This window comes from Marmota flaviventris, chromosome 5, assembly GCF_047511675.1.
Source record: "Marmota flaviventris isolate mMarFla1 chromosome 5, mMarFla1.hap1, whole genome shotgun sequence".
Lineage (NCBI taxonomy): Eukaryota > Metazoa > Chordata > Mammalia > Rodentia > Sciuridae > Marmota > Marmota flaviventris.
In genome coordinates this window covers 151,665,805-151,684,854 of record NC_092502.1, presented here as the reverse complement: position 1 = coordinate 151,684,854, position 19,050 = coordinate 151,665,805, and the positions used below count along the sequence as shown (strand labels likewise).

General features: G+C 35.2%; 1 protein-coding gene across 1 annotated transcript in view; it reads right to left on the bottom strand.

Annotated features, from left to right (window-relative positions):
- Ccdc152 (coiled-coil domain containing 152) overlaps positions 1 to 19,050 on the bottom strand; it is a 43,102-nt gene that overhangs the window by 868 nt on the left and 23,184 nt on the right. The window contains exons 7-8 of the mRNA XM_027936277.3: positions 2,470 to 2,597; positions 140 to 223 (exon numbers count right to left, since the gene is read on the bottom strand). Of these exons, the coding sequence (XP_027792078.1) occupies positions 140 to 223; positions 2,470 to 2,597 (212 nt within the window). The remainder of the gene's footprint in view (positions 1 to 139; positions 224 to 2,469; positions 2,598 to 19,050) is intronic.

Genomic DNA, 19,050 nt, shown 5'->3' with positions numbered 1-19,050 from the left:
TTTAATGGGTAAAACTGGCATAAGGATACAAAAAAAATCTGTTAAATATATTTAGATTAATATTAGGTAACTTTTATAGAAAAACATTAAGAAAATTTATTTTCTTAAATAATAGTCATGGGATAAAAATCTCACATACCCTTCTGTAGATACTCTGTGGCAAAACAGTAGCATCTGTATATGATTTTGATTTGGTCTGAAGTCTTGCTAGTTTGGCATCAAACTGAATGAAATTTAAAAAGAAAGTTATTGAGAAGATTCTAGTTCAATAACTAAAATTAAATGTTTCTATAAATATAATTCACAATATCCTTTGACACATACTCTATAATTTAAGTGCATTCTTTATATGACAACATAAAAATCTTTTAAGAAACAATTTTAAAGAAAGAGCAAAGAAAATCCAAACAAGATTAAACCTGACTGCATATTAAAATTATTTGGGGAACTCTATTCTTCCCTAGTGCCCACCTCCTTATTGTGAATTAGCATCCGCATATCAGAGAAAACATTCAGCCTTTGATTTTTTGGGATTGGTTTATTTCGTATAGCATGATATTCTCCAACTCCATCCATTTATGTATGATACATCAAAGTGTATAAATGCATTCTACTGTCATGTATAACTAATTAAAACAAATTTTAAAAATTTAAAAAAATTATTTGGTGAAACTTTAGGAAGTACCAAATACCTGGGCACTATTTTAGAGACTCTGGGGTAGAGCTAGCATACTCTCTTTTCTCAAAACATCAGGTGTTTTTTTTTTCAGTATTGTGGCTTGAAACCAGGGCCTGGTGCATGCTAGGCAAGCACTCTATCACTTACTTATATACCCAGTCAGCATCAGCTGATTCTATAATGCAACCAGAGCTGAGAATCTAGTTTAAGTTAAAGATAGAAAAAATATTTTTACATTCTCATAAGGGCACTTTTGTCAAGAAAATGTAGTGTTATAGGAGTCATAGGAGGAAAGCTTACTTGTCCTTTTCTAGAAACTGAAGCTAAGTAGTAGAATTTGGATGTAATTTATTGATTTACTTTGAATTTTTATTCATTCAAATTAAACTAAGTCAGGTTAAAAATTTTCATAGATCATTCTTACACACCAATTTTATTTTGAACAATACTGCATTATAATTCTTCCTTTCTAATTTAGTGTTGTGCCTCCGAGGACTTCTAAACTCTCCATAAAATTGTGTTCTGGTTTGAGGGGAGAAATGTAGTTATAACAAAGACAGATGAGAGTTCCATATATAGGTTAACAGCATACTTGAACTAGACTAATGACAAACCCTAGATAATAAACAAAATACAGACTCCCAACTGATAGTTTAAAAGTCAATGGTGAATCTTGAAACATGACCTATTCTATTTCAGTTGGCCATCCGTCCTCTTTATTGTTTGTGGGTATACTTAGTGATAAGCCAGCAGCATCAGCAAAGAACTTCTAAAATCAACATAAGTCCCCTTTCTGCCATATGATTACACATATTACCTCATCAAGCACCCCAAGAATATACCAGTTTCTGGAGAATAAGCAGTATATTTTAACTAAGACCTATGAACTATCTTTTTTTGTACCAGGGACACTTAAACACTAAGCCACATCCCATCCCTTTTTTATTTTGAAAAAGGGTCTTGCTAAGTTGCTGAAGCTGGCCTTGAGCTTGTGATTCTCCTGCCTCAGCCTACGGAGCTGCTGGGATTAAAGGCATGAACCACCATACCCGGAGATCTTTGCATTCTTACAACATGAAGTAAAATGGGAGTTGAAGTGGGGAAGCATAATGAGATGGAAGAATATAGAAAGGAGACTGGTAAAATATAAAGAACAAAATTAAAGGACAGATATTTTGTCAAAATATCAGGATCTTTGAGATTCTGACATGTGATTAGCTTCAGAACAAGAGCTGGAGCCTCAGTCTATGAGATGCTGTACTAGAAGTTCCTTAACATTTTTTTTTAAAAAAGGAATTAGGTTTGTTTGCCTCTAAGACAGGTGTTTTTACAGAAAACCTTACTGAAAAAATTGTCTCTTTTTATCCAGATAAAGCAAAAATAATTTCTAGTTGGTTTACTACACTTCCACAATTTCTTCTGGAGAGAGTAATGTTGAGGATTAAAAACACTCTCCCAGGCTGGAATGGCAGTCTTATGAAGCTCATATATATTTGACTGTAAAATGCTGGCAGTCTTTGAGTTATCTGTTCTCGCTCTCAGAGGAAATGACATCCTCCCTGGAAAGAAGAATCTTCTGAACAACTAAAGAGTCCACCTTCAGCTCCAGTGTTGACAGGCAGTGTGGCTGATGGTTGTATGTTGACTGAGCAGGTCCTCTGGTGAAGAATGAGCATAAAAACAGAAGTGTTTTTAATTCTGAAATTTATCTCACTGTGTTGAACAATAACTGAAGTATTGTTTAGACTAAGTAATATATCCTCAAGTTCAGTAGACTTTAAAATACCTACCTCTAGTTGTAGTTTGATTATTTCACTTTGTTTTTCCTTTTCTTGAGTTCTTAACTTTGCATTTAACTCTGATATTTCCATCTCCTTTTTCTCTATTAGTTCCTTGTGCTTTTCTTCATTTAATTCAACTGAATAAAACAAAAATCCATTCACTTAACATTTCAAAAATATTATACGCCTATATATCTTAAGTATTTAAAATAATTCACAAGAAAGTAAATTTTACTGTCTTATGTGTGGGATAGTTTTTACATATTTTTGTTAAGACCTTGCAAAATGTTTGAAACACAAAAGTCACTCATAAAATGCTTCTGAGTGAATAAGTTAATTTGTAATCTTATTCTTACTCATGAAATGCTTCTGAGTGAATAAATTAATTTGTAATTTGTGGGTATACTTAGTGATAAGCCAGCAGCATAAATAAACAAGAGATGCAGCAGTTAACAAGGCTCACAAAGCTTGGATTCCTAGGTCTAGAGAGCCTAAACTACTCAATGACTCTAGAGCTACATTAAGTCCCTGCCTCTTATAAATGATTAGGCCTCTCTCAAGTTCCCATCATGTCTCTCTACATGTCATCAAATTTCTTCTTGTCTCAACTTTCTCATTCATGTTAATAATGTTACAGCACCTAAGATGGAAACCTCAAGGAAATCTTTCATTATTATTTTTTTAATTTTCAGTTGTAAGGGGATGAAAACCTTTATTTTATTTATTTATTTTTATGTGGTGCTGAGGATCAAACCCAGTGCTAGGCAAGCACTCTACCATTGAGCCACAACCCCAGCCACCAGATCAGTCTTAAAACATACTTATAAAGACGGTCATCCCCTTCTCGGAAACCTTTAGTCATCACTTTCCCTTTTTAGACTATGAAAGGGTCAAAGAATACAGGTCTAGCTACAGTCTTTCCCTTGCTGAACTTTTTTTGTGTAATGCCACATTTTTTTGTGTAATACCCACAAGGGTAGAAAATGGACTATTATTTATTAACATGCTCCATGTCTTCCTCTGTAAATATTTTGGTTTTTGTTTTCTCTTTTCTTTGAGGCCCTTTTTCTCCTCTACTAGTAAATCTTATACATACTCAAGATCTAGGATTAGGGACCTAGGATAAGTTCCCATCTTTTCCTGAGATGAGGTAAAGCCGAGAAGAATATATTGAATCATACAAAGTCCTAGAGAAATTGTTTGCCATTCAGTCCACTCTGAACCCATTATGTGCCTGGAGGCAGCATTGCTGAAGATTTGAATTTAGAGAAGTTATGATTAAAATAAAAACTAAAGCATGGAAATGGATTCCTCTTCAGATACTTTATTAGAGGATAGTCATATGATTTTCTTTATCCTAATCTCTTTGAAAGATTTTGTTATTAAGCTTATGCTGGTCTTATGAAATGGTGTTATAGTTGAATGTGAGGTGTTCCCCCAAAGCTCCTGTGTTAATGCAGAAGGTGAAATGATTATATTACAACAGTCATAACCTAATTAGTGGATTAAGCCATTTGATGGATTAACAATTTGAATGTACAACTATACTGGGTGCTAACTACAGGCAGTGGGGCATGGTTGGAGGAGGTGGGTCACTGAGGTGGGTGTGCCCTTTAGGATCACATCTTGACCCCTTGGCTCCTCCTTCTCTCTCTCTGCTTCCTTGCTGCCATAAACTGATTAGCTTTCCTCCACCATGACCTTCCACTATGATGTTCTACCTCACCTAGGGCCCAAAGCAATAAAGTTGGCAGAGACTGAGACCTCTGAAACTGGGAGTTAATCCATTTTATTAATTTTATCAAAAACTTTGTAGCTCTGATCTTCATTGCTATATATTTGTTTACAATTTCACTAATCTGACATTCTTCTAATTTCTTTGAGTCTAGTTTGTTTTTTCCCCTAAACTCTTGATATAGTTAGATAGCTGATTTTTAGCCTTTTAAAATATTTGTATTTAAAGCTACATATTTGCCCATAAATAACTACATAAGGTTTTTGTTTTGTTTTGTTTTTGTTCTTTTGGTGGTACTGAGGATTGAACCCAGGGTCTTTTGCATGTTACATAAGCACTGTGCCACTACATCTCACAACTTTTTGTTTTGAGACAGGGTCTTGGTAAGTTGCCCAAGCTGGTCTTGAACTTGTGATCTTCCTGCCTCATACTCCCAAGCATCTGGGTTTATAGGTATGTGTCACCAAACATTGCTGTACAAATTTTCATATGTAATGTTCTCTATATAATTCAGTTTAAAATAATTTTGAACTTCCTTTGAGATTTTCACCTTGATTTCCAGGTCATTCATAAAAAATTCCAAGAATATAGAGATTTTTCTGGTTATCCATGTTTTACCCAGATTACCTTAATTGCAATGGATTTAGAGAACATATTCTGTATGATTTCAGAGCTATGTGATGTAGAAAAATTCACGTTTGAGTTAATGACACAGTCAAGTTTCTTAAATGTTCTATGCATACTTGAAAAAAGGCATATTTTTAATTTACTGTTTATAGCATTTTAAATATGCCACTTGGTATAAGTTAATTTTGTTGTTTAAATTTTCTATACCATTATGGATTTTGCAGGTTTATATGTACTTTTTCTACCACTAAAAGAGGTACCTTCAAATCTCTCACTATTGCTGTGGATCTGTATGTTTCTTTTATTTCTTTTAACTTTTGCTTCATATATTTAAAACCCTGTTAATTGGTGCATAAAACTTTGGAATTGTTGTATTTTTTCTTGTGAATTTAACATTTTATAATTGTGAAGTATTCATATTTATATTTAGTATTTCTTTTCGACATCTTTTCCTATACTTCACCAGGTCATCAAAGTTGATGGAGATTCAAGAAAGATGTAAGTTTCAGTTTGTCCTAACTCTTTCTTACTTCACATCTAAGTTATCTTCTGAGTACAGGTCTTTCTTGAGAGCTTGTTTGGAGGTTCTAGCAGGGGAGTACAGATACTTATAAACCCTTGACTGAAGAACAGTCCTCCTCTATTAGGGAAGGTCCTCCTCTTTGAATGAGTATACAGCTTCAGGAGGGATGCACATGGAGCAATGAAAGAGGAAGGGGAGACCTGCCAAGTTAACCCTGGAAATCAGTGTGGGGACAGATGTCACAACAAAATCACCTTCACATCCTGTGGGCAGGTCTTTCCATAGACTTTACCACTAGTCCTACATACTTTACTACCTCTCCATAGACTTTATTGCTAGTTTTAGTCATCTCTGTTTTAGTCAGCTTTTTCACTGCTGTGACTAACATACTTGATGGGAACAATGAAAGCAGTTTTAAGAGGGAAATTCATTGCCTGGAGTTCATTCCTCAAAAAAAGAAAAAACCAACAAATAAATGATCTCACACTTCATCTCAAAACCCTAGAAAAAGAAGAGCAAAACAACAGCAAATGTAGCAGAAGGCAAGAAATAATTAAAATCAGAGCGGAAATCAACGAAATTGAAACAAAAGAAACCATTGAAAAAATTAACAAAACTAAAAGTTGGTTCTTTGAAAAAATAAATAAGATCGACAGACCCTTAGCCATGCTAACGAAGAGAAGAAGAGAGAGAACTCAAATTACTAACATACGGGATGAAAAAGGCAATATCACAACAGATGCTACAGAAATACAGACGACAATTAGAAATTATTTTGAAAACTTATATTCCAATAAAATAGAAGATAGTGAAGACATGGATAAATTCCTTAAGTCATATGATTTGCCCAGACTGAGTCAGGAGGATACTCACAACTTAAACAGACCAATAACGATAGATGAAATAGAAGAAACAATCAAAAGACTTCCAACCAAGAAAAGCGCAGGACTGGATGGGTATACAGTGGAGTTTTACAAAACCTTTAAAGAAGAACTAATACCAATACTTTTCAAGTTATTTCAGGAAATAGAAAAAGAGGAAGCTCTTCCAAATTTATTCTATGAGGCCAACATCACCCTGATTCCGAACAAAGACACTTCAAAGAAATAAAACTACAGACCAATATCTCTAATGAACATAGATGCAAAAATCCTCAATAAAATTCTGGCCACTCGGATACAAAAACATATCAAAAAAATTGTGCACCATGATCAAGTAGGATTCATCCCTGGGATGCAAGGCTAGTTCAATATACGGAAATCAATAAATGTTATTCACCACATCAATAGACTTAAAGATAAGAACCACATGATCATCTCAATAGATGCAGAAAAAGCATTCGACAAAGTACAGCATCCCTTTATGTTCAAAACACTAGAAAAACTAGGGATAACAGGAACTTACCTCAACATTGTAAAAGCTATCTATGCTAAGCCTCAGGCTAGCATCATTCTAAACAGAGAAAAATTGAAGGCATTCCCTCTAAACTCTGGAACAAGACAGGGATGCCCTCTCTCACCACTTCTATTCAACATAGTTCTCGAAACACTGGCCAGAGCAATTAGACAGACGAAAGAAATTAAAGGCATAAAGATAGGAAAAGAAGAACTTAAATTGGCACTATTTTCAGATGACATGATCCTATACCTAGCAGACCCAAAAGGTTCTACAAAGAAACTTCTAGAGCTAGTAAATGAATTCAGCAAAGTGGCAGGATATAAAATCAACACGCATAAATCAAAGGCATTCCTGTATATCAGCGACAAAACCTCTGAAATGGAAATGAGGACAACCACCCCATTCACAATATCCTCAAAAAAAAAAACAAAAAAAAAACAAAATACTTGGGAATCAACCTAACAAAAGAGGTGAAAGATTTATACAATGAAAACTACAGAACCCTAAAGACAAGAACAATTTTAAGAGAAGGAACGTTTTCTTGAGGGCTCACGGTTTCAGAGGTCTCAGTCAACAGAAGGCCAGATCCATTCCTTGGGGCCAAACAGTATAGCAGAGGGAAGCAGCTCACATGATGATCAGTAGGCAGAGAGAGAGAGAGACTCCACTTGCCAGATATAAAATATATACCCCAAAGCCATGCCCCCAATGACCCACCTGTAGCCACAAACTACCTGCCTTAAATTGCCACTCAATTAATCCCGTCAGGGGATTAATTAATTGATTGGGTTAAGATTCTCATAACCAGATTATTTCTCTTCTAAACCTTTTTGCATTGTCTCACACATGAGTTTTTGGAGGGTACCTCACATCCAAACCATAACATTCCACACTGGCCCTAAAAGCTTATGACCATCTCACAATGCAAATACATTTTGTTTATTTCCAAGAATCCCCATAGTCTCAACAGTTCAAGATTGCCCAAAAGTTCATGTCCAAAGGCTCCTCTGATACTCAGGGTAACCTTGCATTGTGAGTGCCTGTAAAAATCAAAAGTGATTTACATGTATGCAATATATAAAGGTAGAGAACAAACACTTCCATTCACAAAAATAAGGGCATAGAAAGAAGGGATGAGAACAAAGGAAGACTGAAATCCAGCTGAGAAAACAAGACCTGTAGCTTCACATCTGGCATCTGGAACACATGGCATGGTGATATTCAGTCTAAAAGGCTTGTGTAGCTCTGCCCCTTTGGCTTTGTTGATTGCAACTCAAATGGCCTTTCTATTGGCTTGTCTCAGATTGATTCCTGCAGCCTTCCCCAGTGGACATTCCACAGAACTGGCATTTCTTAATCTTGGGGGTCTCCACTGCAGCGTTGGCTCCTCTTCACATCTCCATGTTTTGCCCTCTCAAGGGGTGACTACAGGGACTCCAACTCTGCTGTACTTTGCCTGGCCTCCCAAGCCTTTCTTTGAAATCTTGGCAAAAGCCTCCATGACCTTTTTATAATTGACATTGTTTGGGTTATTTTTAAAGTCAAGTTTACTGAAGTAACCCCAGCATCCTGCATTCCTGCAGAACCAGTACCATGTGGTGGATGCCAAGGCCTGCTGTCATCTTGAGTAGTAACCAAGCCTTCAGAGACCCTGGCTGCAGCAGCCTCTAAGTTCTTTGGTAGCTAAGCATGTTGAAAAAACTTCCTAGGTCCTCTTATGCAAGAAGGGTACCCACTGGTCTCTTCTCAAGAGAATTTTTACTTTTACTTACTTGAGTGTGGGGTGGATGATATCTTGCCAATTCCTGGGATGTACTCAAGCCAGGGGGGAAGCAGCTCACATGATGATCAGAAGGCAGAGACTGACTCTACTTATTAGATACAATATACCCCAAAGGCACATCCTCAGTGACCCACCTCCAGCCACACCCTTCCCACCTTCAGTCACCACTTAGTTAATCCCATCAGGGTATTAATTAACTGATTGGGTTAAGACTCTCATAACCCAATAATTTCTCTTCTAAACCTTCTTGTATTGTCTCACACATGAGCTTTTGGGGGGCACCTCATATTGGAAGCATAAGAGTCTCATATTCTTATAAACATATGTGTCATATACATGACATATATATGTCATATATATATATAAATTTATACACACACACATATTTATATATATCAGCTTCTTGACTTCCCCTTCCTCAGACTAGATATTTTTTCTTGTCATCTATCTTTCAGTTTACTAATTCTATCCTTAGTTTTACTAACTGGGTACTAAATCCTTACACTGAAATTCCATTTTCAGTAATTGTGTTTGTAGTACATTTCCATATATTTCATTAGAGTTTCCATTTATCCATCAATTGATTCCTTTAAATCCAGTGATTATATTATCAGAGTTGTTATAAATTCCATGATTGGTAATGCTGTTTCTGGATCATAATTGGATCTAGACTAATATCCTTTAAAACTTTTTATAATTGACCTTCTTTGGGTTATTTTATTTTTAAAATCAAGTTTACTGAAATATAATTCATATATAGCAAAATCCATTTTTCATGTATACAGATTGATGAGTTTTAACAAGAATATAGTGTAATCTAATCCATTACAGTCAAGAAATAGAATTCTTCTATAATTTCAAAGAGTCTTTGTACCTGTCTGCAATTCATTTATTTGCCAACATACTATAAAACATTGATCTGAATTGTTCCTTTTTTCAGAATGTCATAGAAACAGAATCACAGAGTATGTAGCTTTTTCAGTTTGTCTTCTTTCATTTATCATAATTTTTTTTTATTGGTTGTTCAAAACATTACAAAGCTCTTGACATATCATATTTCATACATTAGATTCAAGTTGGTTATGAACTCCCAATTTTACCCCAAATACAGATTGCAGAATCACATCGGTTACACATCCACATTTTTTACATAATGCCCTATTAGCAGCTGTTGTATTCTGCTACCTTTCCTATCCTCTACTATCCCCCCTCCCCTCCCCTCCCATCTTCTCTCTCTACCCCATCTACTGTAATTCATTTCTCTCCTTGTTTATTTTCCCATTCCCCTCACAACCTCTTATATGTAATTTTGTATAACAATGAGGGTCTCCCTCCATTACCATGCAATTTCCCTTTTCTCTCCCTTTCCCTCCCACCTCATGTCTCTGTTTAATGTTAATCTTTTCTTCCTGCTCTTCCTCCCTGCTCTGTTCTTAGTTGTTCTCATTATATCAAAGAAGACATTTGGTATTTGTTTTTTTAGGGATTGGCTAGCTTCACTAAGCATAACCTGCTCTAGTGCCATCCATTTCCCTGCAAATTCCATGATTTTGTCATTTTTTAGTGCTGCGTAATACTCCATGGTGTATAAATGCCACATTTTTTTTTTATCCATTCATCTACTGAAGGGCATCTGGGTTGGTTCCACAGTCTAGCAATTGTGAATTGTGCTGCTATGAACATCGATGTGGCAGTATCCCTGTAGTACGCTCTTTTAAGGTCTTCAGGGAATAGTCCGAGAAGGGCAATAGCTGGGTCAAATGGTGGTTCCATTCCCAGCTTTCCCAGGAATCTCCATACTGCTTTCCAAATTGGCCGCACCAGTTTGCAGTCCCACCAGCAATGTACAAGTGTACCCTTTTCCCCACATCCTCGCCAGCACTTGTTGTTTGACTTCATAATGGCTGCCAATCTTACTGGAGTGAGATGGTATCTTAGGGTGGTTTTGATTTGCATTTCTCTGACTGCTAGAGATGGTGAGCATTTTTTCATGTACTTGTTGATTGATTGTATGTCCTCCTCTGAGAAGTGTCTGTTCAGGTCCTTGGCCCATTTGTTGATTGGGTTATTTGTTATCTTATTGTCTAATTTTTGGAGTTCTTTGTATACTCTGGATATTAGGGCTCTATCTGAAGTGTGAGGAGTAAAAATTTGTTCCCATGATGTAGGCTCCCTATTTACCTCTCTTATTGTTTCTCTTGCTGAGAAAAAACTTTTCAGTTTAAGTAAGTCCCATTTGTTGATTCTTGTTATTAACTCTTGTGCTATGGGTGTCCTATTAAGGAATTTGGAGCCCGACCCCACAATATGTAGATCGGAGCCAACTTTTTCTTCTATCAGGTGCAGAGTCTCTGATTTGATATCAAGCTCCTTGATCCACTTTGAGTTAACTTTTGTGCATGGCGAGAGGAGGGGATTCAGTTTCATTTTGTTGCATATGGATTTCCAGTTTTCCCAACACCATTTGTTGAAGATGCTATCCTTCCTCCATTGCATGCTTTTAGCTCCTTTATCAAATATAAGATAGTTGTAGCTTTGTGGATTAGTCTCTGTGTCCTCTATTCTGTACCATTGGTCCACCCGCCTATTTTGGTACCAGTACCATGTTGTTTTTGTTACTATTGCTCTGTAATATAGTTTGAAATCTGGTATCGCTATACCACCTGATTCACACTTCCTGCTTAGAATTGCTTTTGCTATTCTGGGTCTTAAATGCCATTGGGATTTTGATTGGCATTACATTAAACCTATAGAGAACTTTTGGTAATATCACCATTTTGTTATCATAATGTTTTTGAAGTGATTATACTGTTGAATGTGTCAGTAGTTTGTTCTTTTTATTGATGAGTAAATTCCATTGAATGTATATGATTTTTAAAATCTATTTGCTAGTTAAAAATTTGCTTGATTCCAATTTTGAACTATTATTAATATAGCTGCTATAAACATCCACAAGCAGGTCTTTCTGGATGCATGCTTTTCATTTCTCTTTCTGGATGCATGCTTTCATTTCACTTAGAAGTGGGAATGCTGGGTCATATGATATATGCTATATAACAGCCAAGAAAATGAGCCTTTTATATCATAGAAAGCCTAATCTATCACTTGCCCCTGTTCCTGCATTTTAAAATCCATTACTACATTTGAGCTAAACCCATCCTTCCATGGGTTGTGACTGTAGTCACAGGATGTGAAAAGGATACTAAGGTGACAAAATCCCTGGGAGATGTAGAATTCTTTTACAGGTGAATCTGGATCAAAAACTCTGTATTGCCTTCACCTAAACTTTCTTAGAAATGTATTGTAGACATTGTTTTAAAAAATTCAATCTTCTTTTCTTCTCTCTTCCTGCACAGGAGTTAGACATGCATTAACTACTGATAGCCTCCCCCAGCTCCCTCTCCATTTCTTATCATATGTACCTTACCCCCCCAAACCTCTTAAATTTCTAATCCCATTTTGATAGTTCCTTCTTGGAGGACCTGACCTAGTACAATAAAACAGTCATGATGAAATTCTGAGATTGGCTCATATCAGTTTGTGGGCAATGAAGTAGCCAACCTTGGCAGTATGTGGAATACTGATAGTTTCCAGCATACGATGTGTTTTTTTTTTTTTTTTATTGCTACAGATTTAATTAGAATAACCTGAGGAAATGTTCTTGGGGTAGGGAATGCCTTGCAGGTATGAAATTCAGGGATTTGAAAGATGGATAGAAATTCCTATGCAGATAGTAATGTTGTGTGGACACTGCTAAATTAAACTGACATCCTACTAAGGGATAATGAGGAACTGGGGGCCATTAACAAGAGGGTAAAGACTTAAGGAATAAGTCTAAGAGTCAGAGAGATTCTTTGGTAGCTTAAAAACATGCTTTTAGCTTTAGTAGCAGAAAAATAGACACAGTTGAACAATGCAAAATCTAATAGAAATTTTAAACTTCTACCTAGAGATGTTTCAATGTTCAGCCAAATGTTTACTGGGATGAAATTGAGACCCAGTTTTCCTGTGATTGGAAATATCTGGAATCCTGAAAATATGATGAGGACACATGGATAGATGCTTCTGAAGACCTCCCTAAACCCTCAGAGTTTGAAGAGTTGGCCTACTCTTTCCTAATAAGAGTTGGAACATCCCCTGTGCCAAAAGATGCCATAGATGCTTGTCTTGGAAGCTGACTCTATCTTCTCTTTTAGTTTATAAACTAATAATTAGGATTAAGGCCCAGCCTAACTTTCTTGGTCTGATAAGGGAGAAAAGTGACTAACCTCAAAAAATTTGCAAGACTTAGCTAGCCTGCATTGGTAAAAGTCATGTGAGCACCCCTCGGAACAGATTTTCAAAGTGCTGTATCAAAGAAGATGGAAAGTAAGACAGTAAATAAGAATTAATAGACTTGGGAGTACTACTTTTAAGGGATATGGGACATAATATTCTAGCAAGGGATGACAGAGAAAGACCAGCTGTGGGTAAATTTGTGGGAGCGGGGCTGGGTCCCAGAGTGCCATATCTAGGATTGGTAGAATGTTTAGTATGTGTTATTCCCCATCCCAGCATATATCCTGTTCACTACTCAGTTGTATCCTCTATGCTCAGAGGCACTCAAGGGATACAGTGCCTTGGTTTGGACACTTGGGCATGTACCAGTGTACTGACAGAGAGCCTTGGGACCAAGGGTGCACAGATTTGACTGGTCTATATGCTTGGCAGGTAGCTCCTGTGGTCATGCCCAGTCTCTGGGTACAAAGAGTAGAGGCTTCAGGAGTTAGATTTATTCCTATGGTTGACAACTTTGCCTTAGCACTTGTTGATGCACACGGAGGTTAGGAGCTCAGCCTACAGATTGATCTAACTAGTTTGTCCTGTTTGGGTTGGAGCAGACAAGGAGAGTTAGAATGCAGCAGCATCCCTTACCTCCCCCATCTCCAGCCTGCCAGCCTCCAAAATTACAATCTAGGAAAGATGTGTTTCCATTTTGAATATTTGGCAAGGAGGAATTTTGGTCTTTTTTGTTTGTTTGGTTTGCTTTCTTTTTTGTTGTGCTCTATGATATCTTATTTTTCTTCATTATTGGTTTTTCATACTTTAATTTTATGTACTTTCTTAATTCTTCAACTGGATTTTTTCTCTTTTTTGTTTCCTTGTCTTCTCTTTTTTCCTTTCTCTTTTAATTTTTCTTTTATCTTCCCTTTCCCCCTTTAGTATATATTTTTGTATTAACTTTGCTTTTATCAATGCTTTATTTCATATTGTTTACTCTCCATTTCTTCTCTTTGATTATTGGGGTTGGAGAACTTACTTTTAAAAAGTTTTTATTATATACTGATATCTGGTTTGCTTCCAAGTTGTTACTGTTACTAGTGATTATCTTCTCCTTTCAAAGCAGTGTTAGGGATTGAATTTAGAACTTTGAACACACTGAGTAGGTGCTTTGATGTTGAGATATACTCCTAGCCTAGAGTACATGGTAAAGAGAAAGTTGCTCACTTAAAAGAAACTCACACAATAGCAGAAGAGATATCCATCCCAACAGATGCTCAAATCTCAACACAAAAACACAAGAAAATAAGGCAATAAGATGCTTCCAGAAGTTCACAACTCCCCAGTGACTGAATCCATAGATATGGAAGTGGATGAAATACTGGACAAGGAATTGAAAAAAATTGATCATTAAAACAATCAATGAATTAAAAAGCATACAAATAAATAGCGGAGTAAATTAATGATGACAAATGCAGGATATGAAAGAGCATTTCAAAAAAGAGATACAGGTTCTGAAAAAATAAAGGAGACAGAAATTTTGGAAATGAAAAACTCAGTAAGTCAAATAAAAAGCAAAAGTCTCATCAACAGACTAGATGAAGCAGAAGGAATATCTGGGCTTGAAGACAAGGGAGATGAACTAGAACACTCAGTAATAAAGGGGGAAAAAGAAATTATGAACAGAATATACAAATTCTACAAGACAGCAGTAAAAGACCAAATTAAAGATTCATAGGTCTTTAGGAAGGAGTAGAGAGATAGGCTAGTATTAGCATAAGTGCAGCCATCTTCCTTTCTACACTCTGACTTAATAAATACTGTTCTTACTCCCATGAAATAGAAACTAGCCTGAGATAAAACCTACTGGTCTGGAGATGTGCTGATCTCTCCCTGTTCTCTCATTGAGAGAAAGGAGACAACTTACCGGCACATGAGATGGGAACATACTGGTTTCCCTGTTCTCTCCTTGAGAAGATAAAGGGGCATACTGGTTTTTTTGTTCTGTCTCCTGAGAGATAGGAAAACCGCCTGTTATTGTTCCCAAGAAACAAACTTGCCTTCCACAAGGTTAGGGGATGCTTGCTATGTCCATCAGGACTATACCCACCCCTAATGCATGGCCATGATTCTAGTCTATAAAAAGCAACATTCAAGGGGGAGTTGCTGCTGCTCTCTCTTTCTCTGCATAAAGCAGCCCATCAGACTTCTGACAAATAAACATGCTTCTTGATTAGTCCTGCACCACCTTTCTTTCAGTTTAATGGTATAGAAAACCTATTCAGTGAAACAACAGCAAAAATTTCTCAAGTCTTAAGAATGAGATGGATGGATATTCAAGTACTGGAGGCATTTATAACTCTAAATAGACATAAACATAAAATAACCTTTCCAATTACATATTGTAGTTAAAATGACAAAAGTTCAGAATGAATAAAGAATATTAAAAGTTTCAAGAGAGAAGTGCTAAATCACTTATAAAGACAAACCCATAAGAATAAGCAGATTTTTCAGCAGAAGGTCTCAAGGCCAGGAGAGGATGAAATGATGTATTTCAAGGCCCCAAAGAAAATACCTGACAACCTAGATTATTATATCCAGAAAAGTATCTTTCAGAATTAAAGAAGAAATAAAGACCTTCCAAGTTAAGCATAAACTAAAGGAATTCATGACCACTAAGCCAGATATTTTAAGAAATAATCCACACAGAAGAAAGATAAACACAACTAAGAGAGCACAGTAAAGAGTATATATCTCATTAGAAGAGTAGATAAGTAAATAAGAATTAGGGATAATTCAGAAATTAGAAAAATAGCAAAGTGATAGGAAAAGTACACACTTTTTCAAAAAATAATAAATCTGAATGATATGAAAGGATTCAAGAAATCATTTCATCTTTTGGTATTTGTTAGTTTTAGTAGGCCTTGAATATGATCTATTTTGGATAAATTAATTCTTAATTCTCCAATTAGAAGAAAAAGACTGGTGGACTAGATTAAAAACACAAAACCCAATTGTGCAGTACCTACGAGAACCACAAAGACATTCACAAACTGAATGTAAAAGGATGAAAAATGATACTCAATGCAAATTAAATAAAAACAAGGAAAAGTACCTGTATTCATATTTGACAAGGCAAACTTAAATCCAAAATCAGTAGTCAATAGAAGGTCATTACATATTAGTAAAGGAACAGTTTACCAAAAGATACAATTATTGTAAATATATATGCACAGAACATTGTACACCTAATCATAAAACAAATGTACTGGACCTAAAGGGACAGATAGGTTCTACTATAATAATAGTGTGTGACTTTAATGCCCCACTCTCACAAGTAGATAGGTGATCCAGACCGAAACAAAAAACAAAACAAAAACAAAACAAAAAAACCAACCAACCAACAACAACAAAGAAACACAAGAGTCAAACTACACTATAAATCAAATGGGCTTAACAGACATCTACAGAATAATTCATCCAACAGTGCAGAACACATTCTTTTTAGCAGCTGTTACAACTTTCTCCAAAATAGATCATATTTTAGGCCTTAAAACAAATCTTAACAAATACCAAAAGATGAAATGATTTCTTGCATCCTGTCATATCATAATGGAATAAAATTTGAAACTAACAGCAAGAGAAACTATAGGAACTATAAAAACATGGAGACTGAAAAATAAACTTTTAAATAATCAAAATGAAATTAAATGAATAATATGATACAGTGTTTGGGTATCTACATTAAAAAATTCATGAGGGCTGGGGTTGTGGCTCAGTGGAGGAGTGTTTGCCTCACACATTCAATCCTCAGCACCACATAAAAATAAATAAACAAAATACAGATATTGTGTCCATCTATAACTAAAAAAAAGTTTTGTTTTGTTTTTTAAATTCAGGAGAACCCAAATAAAAACATAATGATGCATCTCAAAGTCTTAAAAAACAAGAAAAAGTCATACCTAAACCAACATAAGGAAAAAAATAATAAAGATCAGAGTCAAAATCAATGAAATAGAGACTAAAAGAACATTACAAAGAATCAATGAAACAGAGTTTGTTCTTTGAAAAGATAAACAAGATTGATAAACTCTTAGTCAAACTAAACAAAAGAAAGAGAAGACCCAAATTAATAAAATTAGAGATGAAAAGATGATATTACAACCGATACTACTGAAATCCAAAGGATCATTATGGATTATTTTAAAAAACTATATTCCAATAAACTGGAAAGCTTAGAAGAAATGGATAAATTTATAAAAATATTCAACCTACCAGAATTGAACCAAGAGAATATAAAATTCCTAAGAGACCAATAACAATGAGATTAAAGCAGTTATAAGTAGTCTCCCAACAAAGATCCAGATGGATTCACTGACAAATTTTAGCAGAACTTTCAGGAAAAATTAATATCAAAGCTCCTCAAACTATTCTATGAAACACAAAGTGAAGGAATGCTTCCAAACTCATTCTATGAAGCAAGTATCAAAATGAAATCATAACTAGATGATGACTGAACATCAACAAAGAACATTAATGACCAATGATAGACATAGATGCAAAAATCCTCCATAAAATACTTGCTAATTGAATTCAATGACATACTAAAAGATAACACACCATGATTGAGTTGATTTCATTTCATGAACACAAGGATTACAAACAGGAAAAAGGAAGTCAAGTTATTCCTATTTGCAGATTTTATAGTCCTAAATTTAGAAAACCCTAAAAATCTTGACCAGAAGACTTTTAGATCTGATAAACAAATTCAGCAAAGTGGCAGATACAAAATGTACAAAAATCAATAGATTTTTCTGTACATCAATAACAAATACTGAGAAAGAAATCAGAGAAACAGTTCCACTCACAATAGGTTAAAATAATACTCAGGAATAAACCTAGCCAAGAAGGTGAAAGATATCTACAATGAAAATTACAGAGCACTGTAAAAAGAAATTGAAGAAGACACCAGAAGATGAAGCAATCCCTCATCTTCATGGATTAGAAAAGTGAATACTGTTAATATGTGTATAATACTGAAAGACAACTACAGATTAAATGCAATCCCCATCAAAATGCCAATTCCATTCTTCACAGAACGTGAAAACAAAACTGTAAAAATTCTTATGGAAGAATAAAAGACTCAGAGTAGCTAAAGCCATCGTGAGCAACAACAGCAATGCTGGAAGTATCACAATACCAGATATCAATATATTACAAAGCCATTATAACAAAAACAGCATGGTATTGGCTTAAAAACAAACATGTAGATCAATGGAATAGAACAGAGGACATAGAATTGAACTCACACAGCTACAGTCTTCTGGTTCTTGATAAAAGTGCCAAAAACATACATTGGAGAAGACAACTTTTTTAACAAATGGTACTGGGAAAACTGGATCTTCATAGTAGAAGATTGAGACTAGACCCCTAACTTTCACTCTGTACAAAAACTAATTCAAAACAGATCAAAGATTTGAGTATAAGACTTGAAACTTTGAAAATACTAGAAGAAAAAACGGGGGAACTCTCCAAGATGCAGGCACAGTCAACATGTCCTGAATAAGACTTCAAATAGCTCAGAAAAAAATAGCAAGAATTGACAAATGGAATTGCATCAATTAAAAAGCTTTTTGCACAATAAAGGAAACAATAGAGTGAAGAGACAGGTTACATAATGGAAGAAGAATCTTACTTAATCTTCTGACAGAGGACTAATATCCAGAGTATATAAAGATCTCAAAAAAGTTAATACCAAAAAAGAAAAAAAAAAAAAAAAAAAGGAAATAACCCAATCAACAGACAGGTAAATGAATTGAGCAGATACTTCTCAAAAGAAGAAGTAAAAGTGGCCAGTAATTTTATAAAAAAATATTTTATAAAAATGTTCAGCATCTTTAGACATTAGGGAAATGCAAATCAAAAGTACACTGAGAGTCCATCTCACCCGGCTCAGAATTACTATCTTCAAGAATACAAACAAACAAACAAAAACAAAACAATAAATGCTTCCAAGAATGTGGGGGAAATCCCTCATATACTGTTGGTGGGAATATAAATTAGTAAAGCTGCTATACAAATCAGTATGGAGCTTCCTCAAAAAGCTAAAAATAGAAGTTCTGCATGATCTGGATATACTACTATTCAGTGTATACCTGAAGGAATACTATACTATTACGAATTACGAATACTATAGAATTACCTGCATACCTGCGTTTACTGTGGCACAGTTCACAAATAGCCAAGTTATGAGATTAGTCTAGG